Source organism: Malus domestica, chromosome 07 (assembly GCF_042453785.1).
Source record: "Malus domestica chromosome 07, GDT2T_hap1".
NCBI lineage: Eukaryota > Viridiplantae > Streptophyta > Magnoliopsida > Rosales > Rosaceae > Malus > Malus domestica.
The window spans coordinates 2,671,142-2,692,601 of NC_091667.1; the positions used below are offsets into that span (position 1 = coordinate 2,671,142).

The 21,460-nt window shown below is 37.9% G+C and overlaps 2 protein-coding genes and 1 pseudogene across 2 annotated transcripts; 2 read left to right on the top strand and 1 right to left on the bottom strand.

Annotated features, from left to right (window-relative positions):
* Positions 1 to 5,632: 5,632 nt before the first annotated feature.
* On the top strand, positions 5,633 to 8,481 carry LOC103414210 (uncharacterized). Its single transcript, XM_029105119.2, has 5 exons — positions 5,633 to 5,806; positions 6,789 to 6,894; positions 7,505 to 7,623; positions 7,736 to 7,857; positions 7,996 to 8,481. Exons 2-5 carry the CDS (start codon positions 6,789 to 6,791, stop codon positions 8,297 to 8,299), a joined length of 651 nt encoding a protein of 216 aa, XP_028960952.2. The 5' UTR covers positions 5,633 to 5,806; the 3' UTR covers positions 8,300 to 8,481.
* A 247-nt stretch (positions 8,482 to 8,728) lies between these two features.
* Positions 8,729 to 12,124, bottom strand: LOC103423275 (calmodulin binding protein PICBP-like). Its single transcript, XM_029105118.2, has 2 exons — positions 9,084 to 12,124; positions 8,729 to 8,975 (listed from the first exon to the last, which is right to left on the bottom strand). Exon 1 carries the CDS (start codon positions 11,891 to 11,893, stop codon positions 9,098 to 9,100), a length of 2,796 nt encoding a protein of 931 aa, XP_028960951.2. The 5' UTR covers positions 11,894 to 12,124; the 3' UTR covers positions 8,729 to 8,975; positions 9,084 to 9,097.
* Positions 12,125 to 17,435: 5,311 nt separating this feature from the next.
* On the top strand, positions 17,436 to 21,119 carry LOC103423262 (pentatricopeptide repeat-containing protein At2g13600-like; annotated as a pseudogene).
* Positions 21,120 to 21,460: the final 341 nt, after the last annotated feature.

Consider the following 21,460-nt stretch of genomic DNA (forward strand, 5'->3'; position numbering starts at 1 on the left):
ATATTCCAAGGGTAGAAAGAGAGTGACAGAAACAGAGGAAAGGAAATAAAGAGAAAGAGATGAGAGGGAGGAAAGGAATATGGAGATGAAATGTAAGAAGAGTGGAAGGAAAGAAAGAAATAATAGAGAAGAGTGGGAGGAAAGAAAGAGGTAAAGAATAAAGAAGAAATTCATAAAGAATAGAGAAGAGTGGGAGGAAAGAAAGAGATAAAGAAGAAAGAAGAAATTTAGAAAGAGATTAAGAAGAGAAGAAAAGAAAGAATAGTGAAGAGTGGGAGGAAAGAAATAGGTAAAGAAGAAAGAAGAAATTCAGAAAGAATAGAGAGGAGTGGGAGGAAAGAAAGAGGTAAAGAAGAAAGAAAAAAATTCAGAAAGAATAGAGAAGAGTGGGAGGAAAGAAAGAGATAAAGAAGAAAGAAGAAATTCAGAAAGAAGAGTGGGAGGAAAGAAAAAGATAAAGAAGAAGAAATTCAAAAAGAACAGAGAAGGGTGGGAGGAAACCCATCCCCAAGACGGCTAGGTCGGGGAAAAACCCCAAGTTGCTTCCAAATCCAAAGGCATAGCTTTTAGGATTTTAATTTTTAAATATTATTGTTTTTAAATATTTTAAATTTTTTTAATATCCTCAAGGGCCCATATTGACATGTGACGACCAGTCATTATCCACGTGGGCGCCACGTCATTAGTTAACAGAGATTCTGACGGAAAACTTAATGGACATATGAAAATGTCCCAAATTATGACTTTAGGTACCAGACTAGGACTAAAAAAACTTGACGTATGAAATGTTGAATACCACTAAAATTTAGGATAGTATATTGAGTTTAATCTTCTTCTTTTTTAACAATTAAATCTAAAATATCATGGAACCCCCTTAGTATTAGGGTTTATTGATATTTTTCTTCGATACCAATTTATTCCGTCGTCCATTTAATATATGTATAAAAATTCTAAATTATCTTGAGAGTTTTGAAGGTTCCTTGTACAACATATCACCTCCATTACTCGCATTTGTGATGGACATGAGTGTAGTGGAATGGTCACTATATATGAGTACACTCGGTGCCTTTTATTTGAGGTTCTAAACTCATCTCAAACAACGCTAAATAAATTTAAATGAAATTGACTTCAAATAACGTAAAAGTTATTCGTGGTGAGTCACTTTTTATTTATAATTCTCTTATATGACTACTAACCAAAGTGTAGAGATAACTCATAAATCGGAAAGATTTTTAGGGGTTTTTTGAACTTTAATCCTTGAAGAAGATTAAAATTTAATAAAAACCTGGTATTAGATTGGATATTGATTTTAGTCCTTAAATGTGTATTTAATTCAAATTCATCTTATATTTTTTAATATTTAATAGTTATCTTATTTAATGTCATTACTTTAAATTTTAAATTTATTATCATTAATCTTATTTAACTTCCTCTAATTAGTGTATCTGTAACATCCCACATCGCCCAGGGGAGTGATCCTTAAATGTATATTTTCATCCCTACCTAGCACGAGGCCTTTTGGGAGCTCACTGGCTTCGGGTTTCGTAGGAACTCTGAAGTTAAGCGAGAAGGAGGTCAGAGCACTCCCAGGATGGGTGACCCACTGGGAAGTTGCTCGTGAGTTCCCAAAAACAAAACCGTGAGGGAATGGCAAGCCCAAAGCGGACAATATCGTGCTACAGTGGTGGAGATGGCCCGGGAAGTGATCCGCCCCGAGCCGAGATGTGACAGTATCTAAACGTCCATATCATAATATATTTTACCAAATTAGTGTACCAAAATATCCGTATCTAAATATATTATAGTGAATTAGTAGCACATAAGAAAATATTATACACATTTTAATTCATTACTTTAAATTTTAAATTTATTATTATACACATTTTAATTCATTAATTTTATTTAACTTCCTCTAATTGACAGTATCTAAACGTCCATATCATAATATATTTTAGCAAATTAGTGTACCGAAATATCTGTATCTAAATATATTATAGTGAATTAGTAGCACATAAGAAAATATTATACACATTTTAATTCATTACTTTAAATTTTAAATTTATTATTATACACATTTTAATTCATTAATTTTATTTAACTTCCTCTAATTAGTGTATCTAAACGTCCATATCATAATATATTTTAGCAAATTAGTGTACCGAAATATCTGTATCTAAATATATTATAGTGAATTAGTAGCACATAAGAAAATATGCAAAATCATAAGAAAATATATTATAGTGAATTATTATACACATTTTATATTGATTTTTTATAAAGATAATAAGACAAAAAACAATAGTAATATAAAATGTTGACGTGGCTTAACCGTGACCGCACAAATAGGAGAGGATGAGAGTGTATGAGAAGTGGGAGGGCAGAGAAGTCAGGTCCATTCCAAATTGGTGTTGGGCAGAATAGAAGTCTGCCATCAGACTTGTGTGGAATGGTCAACAACTTGAAAGTAATTCCACAAAAAAATAAACAGCTTGGAAGTAACTCCAAAGCTACAAAGGACTCTAATCCCTTTTATTCTTGAAACTGAATCAAAATAACTTATATTATTTTTGAAATTGATCAAAAATAAGCCACACTTCCAAGAAAGACGGAAAGGTTCGAATGTGCGTTGACTACAGGGATCTGAACAAAGCAAGTCCTATCCACGTAGAATACCCTCTTCCTCGTATTGACGTTCTAGTCGATAATACAGCAGGAAATCGGATGTATTCATGGGCAGTTTCTTAGGATACAATCTGATGTTGATAGCAGAGTCAGATGAGGAGAAACTCACATGTCACATCCACAACATCCTGGGGAACCTACTGTGACAAAGTAAAACCTTTCAGATTAAAGAATGCCATAGCAACCTATCAAAGAGCCATGCTAGGAATAACCAATTCATGGGGCCGTTGCCTGTAGATCGTTTTTTTTTTTACATTCCTAGTTGAAGTGAATTTTCTAAAGATAAAATGGATTATGGGAGTGTGTGACTTGAACTATTGATTGGGCCTTCCAGATTGGACACAAACAAGCACACCTGCTAAGAAGTATCGTTAATTTCTGCATTCTCGTTCCAAGTTCAAAGTACCATTTGTACAAATAAGAATCCCCTTCGTTATATGATTTCTTCTTCATAAAGATAGATATAGGATCTATGGAGCAATTACTTAGAATTACAAAACTTAGTTAACGCTACCATCTTACTTTTAGTAAGCAAGCGTTTCAATTCCCCGAAAGCTCATGTAATGCCTTATCGAGCCAGTCCAAATCATGCGTTTATGATCCCGGCATGCGGAGGGCAAGTATCTCTTGTCGCCTGATCTCAGTACATCTATATTAAGCTTACGGCACACTTCCGTTAAGGTCTATTTCTTATTGAATTAACCGATCAACTTAACTTGTTTTGTTATCGAACATTTATTTTTTATTTCAGTAATTTTTGCAAAAAATTTTGACATATTTTATTATAATGTGAAATTCTTTTTGCTTTCCACAGGAACCAGGAGATTGGATCTAGCTGTAAGAAGAATGCTTGGCTAATTCTCGGTAAACAAAAGCCTACATAGCTGTTCCAATGCTACGCCTTGAACCACTCGACCACTTCTCCTTCCTCTAGATTCATTGTATGCTTTGGATTTTATCAATTGCATTGACCTTTTTTTTTTCTAGGTGACGGCACCTGGAACCGCACAACTTCTGCTGCCCTTTGGGCACGCCTCATATGCTCTTGCGGCATGCCCTCTTCGGGCAATACGGCTTTCGTGAGTAATACGGGAAGCAGCTGAGCAATGAGATACGATAGCATGGTAGAAAGATTCAAATATTTCTTTCTACCATACTATTTAGTATTGTAAATTATAGAATTACATCAAAATTACACACTATTTCTGAAACTAAACAAAAATAGCCGTACTATTTTTTAAACTGAACCAAAATAATCTACATTATTTCTGGAAGTGAACCAAATAAACATTATTTATGAAGTTACAACAAAATAACCTATACTATTTCTGAAACTGAATCAAAATAATAACCACACTATTTTTGGAATTGCAGCAAAATAACTCATATTATTTCTAAAATGGAACAAAAATAATTCACACTATTTTTTGAACTATAATAAAATAACCGATACTAATTTTGAAACTACAGCAAAATAACAATACTATTTCAAAAACTGAACAAAAATAATCCACACTATTTCTTAAAGTGAACAAAATAAACACTATTTCTAAAAATACAACAAAATAAGAATGAGGTTGAACTACAAACACCCAAAACAGATCCAAAAAAAAATCCATCTTCTTTCCCAAAACTAAAAACAAAAAGAAAATTAATTACCAAATAACTGTTAATGTGCCAAATGTATAGAGAAACAGAGATTAATTGGGGGAAATTCCATTTCTAGAAAATTGTTGCAAAAATATATATAATTTGATAATTTAATTAATTAAAAAAGTTGGGAGGAGTTGGAGAGAATTAGAAGCTTCCACTTGTTGTCACGGTTTATATGCAGAGGGCAAGATGCAACTGAGGTAAAGTCTATATCTCCTACACAGGCATACAGCCTTCCCTGGTTTTGCATCTTCAGATTTCAGAAGGCATACAAGTTATCTGCCGCCTGACTTATGGGATAAATTGCCATTCTAAGTTTCATACCAACCGAAGGCTGTCCATAAGAATGGAAGGCGATCCCCATCCCTTTACCGAACTAAGAAACATGGCTTCCATGTCAGTATCGACCCATGGAGACTGATAAAGTTGAGCAAAGAGAAAGCATTGACAGCAGCAGAGAAAGGATTTGAACCACTACCGTTAGAGACCAAATGTGGACCACCGATGATGAGCACACATAATAAAAGCGCGGCCACTGCAGGATCAGGCTTAACACCTCTGATATCCAAAGGGTGGATGCCATGGTCACCCGGCGGAAAGTTTTGAAGCCCAAGAAGGCGGTTTTCTGGCTCACCAACCATGTTCTTTGGCTTTGTGCCCTCACCAAAGAACAAGTAGAGAGAAAAAAAAAAAGTACAAGTGGAGATAATTTTGACTTGAAATTGACAGAGGCGTAATTTTACATTCATGGAAATGCATGTTAATGTTATTCATGTTGTTCTACATCAAACTAATATTGCATAATAGATGTGGGTGAGGCCAATCGACCAGGGGCCGTTCCATAAAGTAGTATAAAATGTTGCTTTGTCAAAAACATAATTACCGAGATTGCCTAACATTTGGCATCATCGCCGAGCTCCTCTGTGTGAACAATTACATTTGGCTTCAATGGAATAAATAGAAAACTAACTCTAAACAAGTGTTCTTTCATAATTAATTGTAATAACGGTGAATATTAAGGACAAAAGTAACATCTTCATACCAAATTTTGTGAGAGATTTTTCAGTGTGCCATGAACACGGCTTGATACACAAAGTGTTATATTACAAGTGATTCGATACTTGAAAAAAAAAATCTAATCATTGTATTACGACACTTGGTGTATCAGACCGTGCTCTCGGCAGATTGAAACTTTTCTTCTTGTTTTGAAACCAAACTGGGATGCACCGATAACAGCTGGCAGCCTGGCACCGATAAATAGCCCATCATAAGCCCATAAAAGGCCCAATTACACCATTACAGAGATGGAAATCTTCTCCAACTCGTCAGAATCGGAACTCAGAAACTCAGAAGAGAGTGAGCGAGAGAGGAAGAGGAAAGATAACAAGGAGAGTTGAACGGTGCTGTTTCGCAAGCCATCTTCTTCCACGAGCCGAAAAAGCTTCGTCCCAAAACCTGCAACTTTCTCCGGGTCAGTTTCATCCTCCTTTTCCTATCTCCTTGGGTTTTTTCGTTTGGATTTTTCTGTTGCATTTGCATATTCTAATTTTTTGGGGTTTTCGAATACTGTGCACGTAGTAATTCAATTCTCATGTGATGTAAATGATCGTTTGAACCCTTTGAGTTGTTTTAAGATTAATCTTAATTTTGATAATTAATCAAAAGTTTAGAATTGAAGTTGTTATTTTAGTTGCTTGGATTAGGAAATATTTCTACAAGCCTTTGGAAAATTAAAGTTTTATCTCAATGGGATTTTGAATGGAATGTTGAATTTCTGTTACTTTGTGTGCTAGCTTGGTATGTGGATTGATCATATGAATTTTGATCAAGTTGTATAGGAGTATGGCAATGAGAGTGCACCGTGTTTCACTCCAACAGAGTGGCGTTTGTTCCTTTGTGGTTGAGTATACGGAATTTATCCCATCGGAATGATGGATTTAAGTATCTGTGACGGCGGATGCATTTGGAGGGAAAGGAGGGTCTGATTGTATTGTAGTTGAGGATATGAAAGTGGATATTTGAAGTGTTTCACCAAGTTTTGTAAATTTAGGAATCAAAGGAAAAACTAAAATGACAGGACACACTAAAAGTATTAATAGAGGCCATATTCCCATAACATAATCCACCGCCTAAGTCATGTCCTAGGTTTCGGGCGGGACATAAATGTATTGGTTGAACCGGTAGTTGTCTGGAGCTTTTGGTGAATATACTATGTTCTTATTAGCTTTGTGCTAGAGGCTATGCAATTTGCCCTGGTTTTTTCTGGAGGTCTCAGGAAGATAGTCATGGTCGTTATTTCTTGTGGATTTTATGGTCTAGCATCTTATCATTAAAACACATTCCTTTTCTAATTTTTCTTTACTTTTTGCGTTAAAGTTAGTGTTCAAAAGCTCGACGTTACATCAGTCTTTGCTGTAATTGTAATTCTTGGTGTTTGCTTTATGCTGTAACAGATGGAGGGGAGTTTTGCTCATGAGCTCTACTCAGAAAGTTTAAGCCTATCAAAAATACAATTGGATGGTGAACCCAGTGCAAACAGTATAGAAAGTGATCAACAAGGTATTTTAATGGTTTAAAGCACTCTTTTTTCCGTATAACATGGTCCACCTATGATATTCGTTGATGTCATCATATAGTCAGCCGTAGATAAGTAAATGCATAGGTTTTAACTGGTGAATGCATTTAATTTCAGAAAAATAAAATTGTGTAATAAAATTGTGTAATTGGACCCGTAAGTTCCTTCATTCTTTGTTGATTCCTAGGTTGTCAAGGATACCTAATGAGCTGCATTAAATCTTTGTTTTCCTTGGAGCTTATCATACAATGGAGTGTTTTCGTATTAATGCACGTAAAATTTGAATTCAACGTGTGATGTAGTAAATGTGAAACAAAATACTCCAATTAATCAAAACACAGTCATCCATATGCACTCCGATGAGTGAGTATGCTGTCCGATATCACTGGAGTGAGAAAGGTAATCTTTAAAGGATAAATGGTCTAAATTGTCACACTTGTAGTATGTAAATGAAGCTCTTATTTGCCTTTGAGTATTGCTCTTTCAAGGTTTCTGCTTTTGTATTAGTTTTATATCTTCTTGCCCACCACGTAATTCTTCTAGCATATGGCTGTTCTCTGTAGTAAGATTCCTGGGTTTAATGTTTTCTTGCAGACCATGATGGGGTTGAATCGTGTGATGAAGATGGATCTTGGTATGCTTCTGATGATGAATTGCATGAACAATCTGCTTTGGGCCGGGAATGGCAGCGGAGACATAACCAATACCATACGGTTGTTGACAGTTCGGACATACTTTTGTCATTATCTGGGTTTAGTTAGTTGTTTTACATGCATAATTTAGGTAGTTCTCTAATATATGCCTTATTTATTGATAAATATGTAGACTGGTTACCGTGATGGTGTAATAGCGGGAAAAGAAGCTTCTTCACAAGAGGGATTTAATATTGGCTTTAAGAAATCAGTCCTTGTTGGGTACAACTGGGGTCTTGTCAGAGGTGTTACTAGGTAATATAAAGAAGCAAATATTTTTTTGTTGTAGTAATTTCTCACTTTCGAAATTTTTGTACTGTTCGGAGTTTCTATATTATCTTACTTTAGTTTTGTTTTCTTCTCTATCCATTCTGGCGTATCTTCCATCCACAGTGCGCTGGCTTGCCTTCCAGATGGTTTAAAGGAGAAGTTGATTGAAACAGAAGAACAACGAAATGGATTTCAAAGATTGTTTGAATTAGTGCATTCTATGTCAACAAAAGATGCCCTCGGGTATTTGTACGATGATATGATAGCCAAAAAAGATAGAGAACAGAGTGAAATTTCTGATACTAGCGGTTCTCTTGAAGTTGGCTCGCCAGAGAAAATAGCACATGTTAGCGGCCTAGGCAGTCAATTTGCAGAACTCCAGTCACTTCTTGTCAAGTGTCCTGCAATTAACGTACATCTACCGTAGACGAGATTATTGTTGTAATTTTGTTAGTATTTATTTGACATTTGTGAATTTAAGTTCTGAGAGTTATTTGCTAGAGTTCCATATCATAGGAATCTTAAATTTTGAGAAGTGTTTCCAATTGGATTCATTCTGTTTATATATGATCTTGCGGGAAATCTAATTATAATTGTTTTCTTTTGCTACGATGCGATAGTAAGACCTTGTGGATATAAGCAACTTATGAACAACTGAAAGTTATTGTAGCATGCATGAGCAATTTTTCTTTTCTGCGATACAAGTGATATTGGGAGAGTCGGGAATCGAATACAGGAACTCGAGAGTGGAGCTAAACGCTCCTAACTGCTTGAGCGACAAGTCAGTTGATACTTGACATGCATATTAAGCAAACAACCATATATATTGTTTTGGAGGCCAGTGCCTCCTGCAACAGATGAAATGGTAGCAAATCACACCATAAAACATTAAAATGTCATTACATATATTGTTAATCAAAGTACACAAGCATGGAGCTGTAGGAGAACCACTCTCGAATCGTCACTGCATGAAGCTGTCTCCTTCCTCTCCAGAAATTCTGAAAGGAGCCGAGAAACAGTGAGTTGTGTTCTGCTGGAACTGTAGTTCTCCTATATTCTTGTGCCTTTGCTTCAGTAGCTTATAGATGTTGCAGTCTTTTCACCTGCACAACAATATGAGAATGGTTCCCTTTGTTATTTGATGAACGCGCTCATGAACAGATATTAGAATTAATTATCTGAAGGCTTGGAGATAGTGATTATATATTCACCTCAGTAACTATCATCAGCTACAAGCTTGCATAGGTCTTGCGTGACTGAAGCCTGTTGATGTATGCCGATGATGTTTTCCCACTTTGGGCGCTGGCATGACCGTTTCGAAAGCTGCAACAAGCAGTGCCACCTTCTTCTTCCTTGCAGGAGCAAGTTTTGTGACAGCTTGCTGGAGTGCATAGTCAAGCATCCATTCATCTGTATTTTTCTTGTTGTCGATAATCTGATGCCTGAGGTCAACCTTTTCTGGTTCGGGGTCAGGAACCAAAGGCAGGTAATTCGGTTCTCTTGGATTGAACTTCCTTTGCTCCTCCCCATCCATGTTGAGTTTCTTGCATTTGATTCTTTTCCAGTAGTTGTAGGTGTTGGGAAGTTCTTGGTCGAAGTTGCTTGCTGCTTCAGAAAATTTTCTCTTCATCCCAGGGCTAATGCTATTATTGGCCGTGTTGAAATTTTTTGTGGCTTCTGGCTCTGAATTGTTTTCCACTTCCATGTTATCAGGTTCTCCTGTGTTGTTACCAAAGATATCTGATTTTTTCAGCCTTAAATCACTTTGATCCTCAGATTCATTGGAACTTGAAATTTTGGGCTTTGTGTACTTCCCTTTGGACAGGTTACCATCTTCAGCAATGTCATAATGCTGGAAAGGTTCAGTCTTCTTGCCATCATCATAATCGTCAACCTTGACAGCATCTTCATCAGCTTCAGAAGCATCATGCACCGAATCAGAAAGCTGAATCTCCGGTGATGGTTTGACATCACCAATTTGCTCTGTTGCTTCCATTTGATTTTCAGGAACCCCTGCAGGGAGTCCAGGTTCCAAGCCAAAGTCACCAGTTGCAACATTTTGATTTGTTTCAGAATTCTCTTCATCAGGTCTCCCGTTGCATCCTGCATCTGTTTCAGCATCATCTGTGTCGCAGATATCCTGAGAAGGAATAGAAATTCGGTCTCCTGTCAGCGTACTTGTTTCATCTTCATGAAATGTATTCTTTGGTTGGTTATCTGAAGCTTCATCTGTCTCCACACTGGTGTAGTTGCTTTCAACATCTCCAAGGTGAGAGCCGATCTCATGATCCTCTGCTTCAAAACATTCATTTTGTTCTTGAATTTCCTCACCAGTTCCTGTTAGTTCCTCAGTTGGCTCCTCTGTTGAAGATATTTCTATGCAATCTGTATCCGATAGTTCACTGCCTCCTTCAAATGCATCCTCAGTGTAAGAAAGTTGGTCGTAACTCCATCTTTCATACTCTTGCTCAGACTCTTGAATCTCAAAATTCTGTTTAATGACATCCTGTTCACTGACATCACCATCATTCTGCAGTACTCCATAATAATCCTGAATCATATTATCGCTGTTACCTTTCATTGCGTCAGAGTTGATCAGCGATTCTTCTTGCTTATCAGTGTCTTGAATTTTTGTTGAACACCCGGCATTTGGAACAGATTCATAATCACCAAGCACTGTAGTGGCAAATTGCCCTTCCTCCCACTCCATGTCAATACTTTCAGAACTGGAATAATCAATTTCAGTGCTTGAAAGGTCTTCAGAGTCGCTCTCTTTCAAGCAGCTTCCAGTGGAATTGTCTTCTTGATCTGACTGTGGTCCGTAGTCTTCATCTGCATCTTCTTTTTGGTCTTCTTCAGGAAATTCTTCGAAGCTTTCTGCCTCAGATTCACTCTCCGAATGCGGTGATCTATCTGACAGGTTCTCCACAACTAGGTTGTTGGCATAATTTTCTGTTTCTGCTTCATCACTTGCATCATTTGGAAACGCAGGACCCTCGTAAACTTCTTGTTCTCCTACAAAATCAGCTCCTGCTTTCCTTCCAATTGCCTCGGTGCCATCTTCCTCGTTTGTAGCATAGAATTCAACAAAGAAATCCAAAGCAGCTTCTTTCTCTGCAATTTTTTCATCCTCATCAAACAACATTTTCTGCAAATGAATTTCTTTTATTCCATCATTACATCGCTTTGCTCTGCGTGGACTCAGAGCTTGCAATTTCATCATCTTCTGGGTCTTCAACGAACGTCTTCTTGCAGACAAGAAACTCTTCAATGGGGGCACAGGCGAACGATGATGGCCATTAAGAGAACAGTACGTATACGGGCAAACCTTCATGATTGAAGTTCCCTCAGCTTCGGTTCCCCCAGGACTAATCGTCAGATAGTCAGGAAACTTTGCATCCTTCAGTGTTGAAGAACAAGTTGCTCTCTGAACATTCGCATCTGCACAAAGAACAACCCTGGAAGTTTTTTTCGCCGAAGCTCTTACCGGCTTAAAACTAGGGGACTTCATTAAAGTTCTCACAAGCTTCAAACCAGATGTCCTTGCTAAACTTCTTTCAGGTTTACTAGAAGCAGAGCTAAGCTTTGAACTGCCTGAATTTTTTCGGTTCTGGTTCTTACTATCCGAAAATATAGGCGGAGAACTTCGAAGACTAATCTGTGACTGCTCCTTCCTTGCATGAGAACAGCTGGTGGGCTTCATGTAGTTTGGCGAGCCATAAGTTGTCTTGGTCAGAGGCTGCTTCTGAGGGGAAGCCGCAGTGTTAGGAACATTCAGAGGCAGCGGTGGCGGCTTTCCTGGCTGAGATAAGTTCTTCCTCAAAGTTGATGATCTCAAGCTCTCAACATCTGAAAGCTTGATTGATCTAGATTTCTTCATCTTCTTCTTCTTCTTCAAATCAGCTCCTCTGTGTTTCCCATCTTGGAACTGAGAAGAAGTCTTCAGGCTTGAAAACCGCTTCTCGAATTTGTCATGATCAGCTTGGATTCCAAGCTTGTTTGGCACCTTTCTTTGGACCATATTGAAAGGAAAACCAGAAGCGAAGACAATTCAAAGGTCACAGAGGAAAGCAATTCCCTCTTGTCCCATGCTTTGTTTTTGCATGGAGAGATTGCATTGGGAAGGCAGGAAAGGGATTCTTGGAAGCCAAAGAAGCAGAGATTCCATGGGAGTTTTTAGCTTTGGTTTCCTGCTTGTTCGGCAGATGATGGGTGTTTCGAATAAGGCTGAGACAAGAGTCTGATGCTGCATGCACTAACAGGTGCGTTTTGGGTCCCTTGTTTTTTTCTGGCTTTTTAATTTTTTTTTAATTTTTAATTTTCATGAATTATCTTCGTTTATTTTTTTTTTTTTCAGAAATTAAATTATGAAGTTTGTGACATGAGAAGTCTACATATGGCACTCACTTGTTTGTTATTTCTTGATAAGGTAGAGTAGAGTTTAGACAAGAATCATATCTTTTGCTTTTCTGACCTAAATACCCTCCATTCTTGTTTGTTATTTCTTAATGGGAATTGTTATTGGCCCTCCAAAAATCTCATTCTCCACTCCAAACTTTCTATTTTTTGACAGAAAAATACATTTCTGAGGAGTGTAGAATAAGATTTTTGGAGTGCCAATAACACTTCTCTTCTTAATAAGGTATCAACAGTCGAGATTAAGGCATAAAAAAACACATCTATTTATTTATTCCCCACTCTTGATATTAGATTCAGGATTGATGACCATATATTCATTGATCACTCGTGATTAGGAGAACATTTATAATACTAGACATGCTATATACCTACTACTACTATATGTTCAATTAAATTGGAGAGAGGCCACTTACTACTACGGTATAGTAGTATTCATCTTCACTTGTAAGTGAGAAGTCTTAAGTTCGATTCTCGTCAGATGCGAATTTGAACTACATTATTGCTAACTCATTGTGAGGCTTAACCCACTTCTCAACCTCTTAGTGCAGATAATATTGTTTATTAAAAAAATATTAAATTGAAGAGAAGATTAGTTGAACTAATTAGTAGGCTCGAATATTTGTTGTACCTTTCCAATTATATAATGAGGTAGAAAAGCCACCTACCAATTAAACAAAGGGAGTTAAATCAATGTTTCTCTTAAATGGTATATGAAGCATAATAGTGTCGATGTTGTGATACAAGAAAAATATTTGTTAACTTGAAAGTGATGAATTGTCTTGATGATTAAGATTATTTTGTTTTAACGCACTCGTTCTCGGTTCAAACCCTTTCTTCTTCTCCTTAGACCAAATTAAAACAGTTACATCGCTTGCTTGCTTGTATTAACGAAAAGAAAGATATTCGAGAAAATAATGGGAAAAAAAAAAAGAAAGGTGGAAAAGGGTATCATGGTAATTTCACAAGGAGTTCAATTTTATTTTATTTTGTGTGTAAATTCTAAATTGGAATCGATATTTTTTATTTATGTTGGTGGATTTCATTTCTGTTTTCATTTAGAGTTATAGGTTTGCGTCCCAGCTTCCATGGATAGTTTTTGGGCATTGTTTTAACTTGACGTCTTAAACAAATGAGGTTTAGTTATATTATTATTAGATCCAGACTGCAAAATTCGTTCTTCATTCTTATTCTAAAGAAAAGATTTTTATTATCTTCTAAGCTGAAATTTGGGCGGGCAATTTGTAATTGCACTTTTACTTGATTTGGTATTTTATAATCATATGAATGTAACGTATAATTTTCAATTTTCATTGTATAACTAACAATCCAAGAAGACGCTTTATGTATTTCTTGCAAAATTCAAATTAAGAGTAAATTGTACAAATGGTCCTTCAACTTTAATCAAATTGGAGCAATGGTCCCTCAACTTATCAAAATGTGTAGCTATAGTCATTTTCATCAATTTTGTCAAAATAAGCTATGTTGGAATGACCATTTATATAATTAGGGTCCCTCAACTCATCAAAGTGTATAATTATTGTTCTTTTCGTCAACTATGTCAAAAAATTTGTCAAAACGAGTTATATTGGAAGGACCATTGCTACAATTGGGTTAAAGTTAAAGGACCATTTCTCCACTTGAATTAAAGTTCAGGGACCAATGGTAATGGATTTTTAGTTGAGGGACCATAGCTGCACGTTTTGATAAGTTGAGGGACCAAAGGTAATGGATTTTTAGTTGAGGGACCATTGCTCCAATTGAGTTAAAGTTAAGGGACCATAGCTACAATTTACTCTTCAAATTAACTACATATGATATGACGTCGCTACTTTCTACCAATAACTGTTGCTTTTTTCTAAGGCATTCCTCCCAATCCCACATTCCTACATGCCATGTTACCTTGTATATTTGTGTGTTTCCAATTTTCAAACAGATTAATCATATTGTGGAGGAAAAAAAAAAAAAAAAATTTAATGAAAAGCTCCAAATGTTGTTCAATTTAATGAAAAACCACATTTTTACACTAAAAAGTCAATCATGGTACTATTCACTTTAGCATTTATTTTGTCCTTATCGTTAAAACTCAAAATTTAATTTTAAGCAATTTTCATTAGTTTTCCTAAAAAAAAAAGGAAAATTCTTAAGGGCATCTTTTGCCTTAGAAACCATTGAAGGGCTTAAACCGTAGGTTTTAATGCCCAAATTCCTAGATAACTTAAATCCGTAATCTAAGCTTTAGAGTCTAGGGGTGGGCAAACAGATAGAGGAACCGCGGGTCGGGGCGGGTAGTCTAGGTTTGGGTAGGACGGGGTAGGGCAGGGCGATGTTAATTACAAGACGAGCCGAGTCCATATACTTAGAAAAACGAGGTCTTGGACCGACCCGTTTCTAATTATAATGAACAACTGAGATTGAATGATAACCTATCATCGAATCTCAACTAAGGGTGGAATAAAATACCAAAAATTACCCTTAGATGAATTATTAGGCTTTTGGTATCCTAATTGGGATCACAAGCAAGGTCTAAAATATTATCGGCGATATTTCGCCAATAATATCGTTTTTGTGAGAGGGCGATATTTTCACACTTATTCACTTAATTATCGTCAAAATATCGCTCCACCTTCCTAACAGGCCTAAGGCCCGAGGGTTATGGGAAACGGCCTGAATGGCCTGCGCTCGTCGGGAACCAACAAGGAAGAACAGAGAAGAACGCCGGAGCTTCTACAGCTCCGGCCGACTGCAAACTACCACCCTAGACCTCGATCTAGGTACCAAACAAAAGCACAAGGCGAGAGGAGTGCGTTTATACCTTCCGTTTACCGTGAAACGACATGTGGTGGTCGGAAAACCTATCGACACCCACGGCCTCGCCGGAGATGGGTGTGCCTATTCTTGAGCAGATTTCATCCCAAAAACCTAACCGGAGAAATTCAAGAAACTCGCCGAAGGGTTCCTGCGTTCGCTGAGTTGCAGAGACGAGAAGGATAGGGAGCAAGACGAGGTTGCTGATAACGATGGGTGTCTTCCTCGAGCAGGTGCGATGGTGTGAGTGTGTATGTGGGTCTCGGTGCAGAGAGAAATGAGAGATATGAGAGTTTCAAGAGAGAGAGATAGAGAATGCAGAAAAGAAAGAAGAAGAAAGAAGGGGTTACGGGGTAGGGGATAGAAAGAGAAGAATAAGGATTGTAGAGGTGCTACCACATGACAGTTTAAGAGAGAAGAGAATCTTAAGTATAGATCCGGATTGGGTAAAGGAAATTAGGACTAAATTGATAGCTCCATAAATATTTGGGGAAATACAAAATTAAGCATTATATTTGGGGGTTGGGGTGTTACATTCACTGTCTCTCACTCACTCTCTCTCCTCTCTCTCTCCCTTTCTCCTCGTCCTGCTCAACTGCGGTGGTGCCTCTCTGGGTAAGCAAATCCAAATTGGCGTTCACCCAAAGCTCGATGCCGACGTCGATTTGTGCGTTTGCGCTCGACCACACCATATGCAACTCCAATGTCTGCTTCGATCGATAAATCTTTTATCTAGTTGGGGTTCATCGACTTGTACCCAGTTCCTGAATTTGAAAGGGAAAGGAAAAAGAAAAGGAATGAGTAGAAACGAACGGAGAAACTTTGACCAAAAAAAAGAAAGGAACAAGAAGCATCTGGAAAGGATAAGAAAGAGGGGGAGAGAAATAAAGAAATGACAAAAAAATATTCAGATCCCAAAAATAATTTAGTCCATGATTTAGTCAGACAATGTACTAAACGTTCAATTATTCTTATACTAGCTAGTCTATGTCAAGCCAATTCAATTTAGTTTCTGAACTTAATCTAGTCCGAGATAGTCCGGTGAAACAAATGCACCCTAAGTTTATGACTAACTATGCACATGGGTAAACTATCATTTAACCCCTAAACTATTGCTGATAAATAATTCATTATATATAAATGATTATGGTGTGTTTAAACTTCTTTCATTAATTACTACATATTTTCTACACTCACAATGTTTGCCAGCTTGCTATATAATCAACTTAAATCGGTTAAATTCATCATGCAATGCATTTCCTTCCACTTTTTTGTGAAAAACTAATAGATAATTGACTAGATAAACATTTGCAAAGTTTCAATAAAATTTCCAAGTTTTTCTTACAATTTCCGTGGTTTTTATTCAATTTTTATCGATATCGATATTATCCCGATATTTTCATCGAAATTTCCGTGTTTTTGGATTACCCATATTTCCGATATCATCGATATTTTAGACCTTGATCACAAGAGATTGAGAAACATTAGAGCAACTCCACCGTTGGAGTTTGCTCGGGGGACATGCAAGGAAAAAGGGCCCTAGAGGCCGGGCTGTGGACTCCAGCGTGGGGGAGCTCGAGGGATTATGGAGGCCAGGGCAGCGGGCCTGTGAGGAATTGCTAGCCCGAGAGCCCGAGTGGATCTGACGCAGGGTTGACGTCAGTCATAATATAAAATTAATAAAAATATAAAATATTAATAAAAAAAGTAAAATTAAAAAAAAATTAAAAAATTGTAAAACCCAGCTTCGAACTCAACGGCTCTTGCGGGAGTTCGTCGCCGAGATGATGAACACCCACAGACAAATGGCACAGATGGGTGGCTAAGGTGTGGGAGCTGCTGAGCTTGAAAAATGGCACATATGGGTCGTCGGAGATCGGGTGGCTGAGCTTGAAAAATGGTAGAAAAATGGTGAAGATGGAGGAAGATAGGCGGCGGTGGGATGGTGAAGATGGAGGAATAGAGGCGAGGGGGTGCGTTGTGGGGGTGGGGGGAGGACACGGGTGGGGGGGGGGGGTTGGAGGAAGATGAAGGACTTTTGGAATGGTGCTTTGGCACCATCTGAAAAGAAGAAGAAAAAGAAGTAGTGCGTTGGCACCATCTGAAAACAAGAAAAAAAATGTTTGCCAAAAAAAACAAAAAAAAGAAGAAGAAGAAATAATAATAATAAAAAAGTAATTTTTATTGAGAATTGCTAGGGGGAGGGCTCCCACGCTAGAGATGCAAAAGACAATTACTGTTTATTAGAGCAGTTACTGTTCACATGATGGATTGAATAGTGGATTGGCGGGAGGATTGGTCCAAGGGTGGAATTGATCTTACGACGACGCCGTTTTGTCCTTTGATACAAAATAGTGTTCTGACGAGTTCTAGTAAAGCAAACAGAGAGTTTAAAACCTTCACAAGCTCTGCTCTCTCTCTCTCTCTCTACCTCTACCGCCAGCCTCTCTGATTCTCCAGGTGAGCTTCCTCCTTCTCTTCTCTTTTCTTCTTTCCCTTTTTCTGTTGGATTTTTCTGTTTGCTGCCCCTGATTTCATTTGGGGTATTTTGGATTTTAACTGCGATGAATGATGTAAAAGCAAAATTGCTAAATTTTGAGCACTCAATCTCATTCATTTATTAGTAGAAAACCAGCATTAATTCAAATTACGTAATCAATTTATCAACTTGCTGCTTCTCATTTTTCTCTGAATTGGGTAATGCTCGTGGCAGCCCATTTTTTCAGTTATGGCTGCTGTTGCTGCAGATTTTTCTGTTGATTTCGGAGGTTTGATTGTTCTCGTTTCTTTCTAGACCCTTGATTTTTTTTATTAGTCACAGTTGACTCTTGCTTTGGCATGTTTTTGAACATTGAAGCACAATCAGCTTGTGTATTTCGTTAATCGGATAATTTGAGTTGGCATGTTGTGTGTTTCTTCCTTTAGCACATTTTTCATGAGATGATTACAGATGACTTTAGTATATTTCTTGTTTCCGCGTTATAGGAGGCAAATTGATGTGTTTTCAAACCAATGCTGCTTTGTTACAATGGAATGGGAACTAGACATGGATTGTTCAAACAATTTGTGGGTGACCTCTCTTTCCTCGACTCCACACCCTTTGGGAAGCTATTGGACTCATGCATCCGAACCAAATTGGCACGTGATGCACGTCGCATCCATGCCCGTATCATCAAGACCCAAATTTCCTCGGAGATTTTTATCCAGAATAGGCTCATTGATGCTTATGGAAAATGTGGTTGCTTGGATGATGCATGCAAACTGTTTGATAAAATGCCTGAAAGGAACACTTTCACTTGGAACTCCATTTTAAGCACATTAACAAAGTTGGGTTTAATTGATGAGGCTGTGAAGATTTTTAGGTTAATGCCCGAGCCTGACCAGTGCTCATGGAATTCGATGGTATCAGGGTTTGCCCAGCATGACCGCTTTGAAGAATCTTTGGAATATTTTGTTAGATTGCATGGGGAGAATTTTGTGCCAAATGAATACTCATTTGGTAGTGCTCTTAGTGCTTGTGCAGGTTTAAGAGAGTTGAAAATGGGTGTTCAAATTCATGCTGTAATTGCAAAATCCTCGTACTCATCAGATGTTTATATGGGGTCTGCACTTATTGATATGTACTCTAAATGTGGGAGCGTTTCTTGTGCACAAAGAGTTTTTGATGGGATGAATGACCGGAATACTGTTTCTTGGAACAGTTTGATTACTTGTTATGAGCAGAATGGCCCAGCAAGCGAAGCCTTGGAAGTTTTTGTGAAGATGATGGAGTGTGGGTTCAAACCGGATGAACTAACTTTAGCCAGTGTGGTAAGTGCATGCGCAAGCTTGTCCGCAATAAAGGAAGGTCAGCAAATACACGCTTGTGTTGTTAAATGTGATAATGCAGGGATGATCTTGTTCTGTGCAATGCATTAGTTGATATGTATGCAAAATGCAAAAGAGTAAAAGAAGCCAGATGGATTTTTGATGGGATGCCTGTTAGAAATGTTGTTTCAGAAACTTCCATGGTAAGTGGATATGCAAAATCGGCAAGCGTAAAAGCAGCAAGATTGATGTTTACAAGGATGATGGAAAGAAATATAGTCTCTTGGAACGCACTTATTGCAGGGTACACACAGAATGGGGAAAATGAAGAGGCCCTTGGACTCTTTCTCCTCCTGAAGAGGGAGTCTGTTCTGCCAACCCACTATACATTTGGGAATCTACTCAATGCTTGTGCAAGTCTTGTTGATCTGCAGCTTGGCAGGCAGGCTCATGTACATGTATTGAAGCACGGATTTCAATTCCAGGTCGGGGAAGAGCCTGATATTTTTGTCGGGAATTCTCTAATAGATATGTATATGAAATGTGGATCTATTGAAGATGGCTGTCGTGTTTTTAAAAATATGTTGCAAAGGGATTATGTCTCCTGGAATGCCATGATTGTGGGGTATGCACAAAATGGTTACGGGATTGAAGCTCTTGAAGTATTTAGAAAAATGTTGGCATCAGGGGAGCAACCAGACCATGTCACTATGATTGGTGTGCTATGCGCTTGTAGCCACGCAAGATTGGTTGATGAAGGAAAAAAGTACTTTTACTCAATGAGTGAGGAACATGGTTTGGTACCATTGAAGGACCATTATACATGTATGGTTGATCTGCTTGGTCGAGCTGGCTGCCTTATTGATGCCAAAAATTTGATCGAGGTCATGCCAATGCAACCTGATGCTGTTATATGGGGGTCTTTGCTTGCTGCTTGTAAAGTTCATCGTAACATTACCTTAGGGGAGTATGTGGCCGAGAAGCTCTTAGATATTGAACCTAGGAACTCTGGACCATATGTTCTTCTCTCAAACATGTATGCCGAGCTCGGGAGATGGGCTGATGTTATACGAGTAAGGAAGCTGATGAGGCAACGGGGAGTTGTCAAGCAGCCAGGTTGCAGTTGGATTGAAATACAGGGTCATGTGCATGTTTTCCTGGTGAAAGATAAAAGGCATCCTCAAAGGAAAGAAATACATTATGTTTTGAAGTTGCTTCTTGAACAGATGAGGCGATCTGGATATGTCGAAGATGCTTGTGATCTCGAGTCCGATGAAGAACATGGTGAATCCCAACTAACCTCATTGTACCACATCGATATGTTGGAAGATGCAGCAGTCGGGTGATTTTCCTTGATAAAATTAGGTAAATACTCATCTTCATTCTTGGAAACGAAAAAGAAAAGAAAGCTCACAGAGTAATGTCATACTTTATTGTTATCATGCCTATGTTTCTTCATTTCAATTTATGGTGGACGATTATGCATTGGGTGCAAAAGAGAGAATCTCTTCGTTTTGGGGCAGATTATAGTGAGCTTCTTTAGTAATGGATCCATTCAATGATGATTCAGATTTCTCCTGGGATGTAAGTAGTGATTTTGATTCACCTGAAAAGCCGTCGTTCATATCACGGTTTATATGCAGAGGGCAGGATGCAACTGAGGTAATATCTCCTATACAGGCATACAGCCTTCCCTAGTTTTGCATCTTCAGATTTCAAAAGGCATACAAGTTATCTGCCGCCTGACTTATGGGATAAATTGCCATTCTAAGTTTCATACCAACCGAAGGCTGTCCATAAGAATGGAAGGCGATCCCCATCCCTTTACCGAACTAAGAAACATGGCTTCCGTGTCAGTATCGACCCATGGAGACTGATAAAGTTGAGCAAAGAGAAAGCATTGATAGCAGCAGAGAAAGGATTTGAACCACTACCGTTAGAGACCAAATGTGGACCTCCGATGATGAGCACACATAATAAAAGCGCGGCCACTGCAGGATCAGGCTTAACACCTCTGATATCCGAAGGGGGGATGCCAGGGTCACCCGGCGGAAAGTTTTGAAGCCCAAGAAGGCGGTTTTCTGGCTCACCAACCATGTTCTCTGGCGTTGTGCCCTCACCAAAGAACAAGTAGGGAAAAAAAAAGTACAAGTAGAGAAATAATCTTACATTCATGTAAATGCATTTTAATGGTATTCATGTTGTTCTACATCAAACTAATATTGCCTGATGTGGGTGAGGCCAATCGACCAAGGGCCGTTCCATAGAGTAGTATAAAAAGGAAAACTAACGAAAAGTCTAAAAAAATTCTAGTTTTAATGAAAAATGACAAATAAAGGTGTAGTGAATAGTATTAGGAAAGGTAAAAATGTGGTTTTATAGTTAAAAGTGAACAGTACCAGGAGTGTTTCGTTAAAACTTCTTATAAAATATCGCTTTGTCAAAAACATAATTACCGAGATTGCCTAACATTTGGCATCATCACCAAGCTCTTCTGTATGAACATTACATTTGGCTTCAATGGAATAAATAGAAAACTAACTCTAAACAAGAATGT

Coding starts and splice junctions, on each gene's coding strand:
- LOC103414210 (XM_029105119.2), top strand. CDS start 6,789: ATGGAGGGGAGTTTTGCTCATGAGCTCTACTCAGAAAGTTTAAGCCTA. Junction 6,895..7,504: donor TATAGAAAGTGATCAACAAG/GTATTTTAATGG, acceptor GTTTTCTTGCAG/ACCATGATGGGGTTGAATCG. Junction 7,858..7,995: donor CTTGTCAGAGGTGTTACTAG/GTAATATAAAGA, acceptor TTCCATCCACAG/TGCGCTGGCTTGCCTTCCAG.
- LOC103423275 (XM_029105118.2), bottom strand. CDS start 11,893: ATGGTCCAAAGAAAGGTGCCAAACAAGCTTGGAATCCAAGCTGATCAT.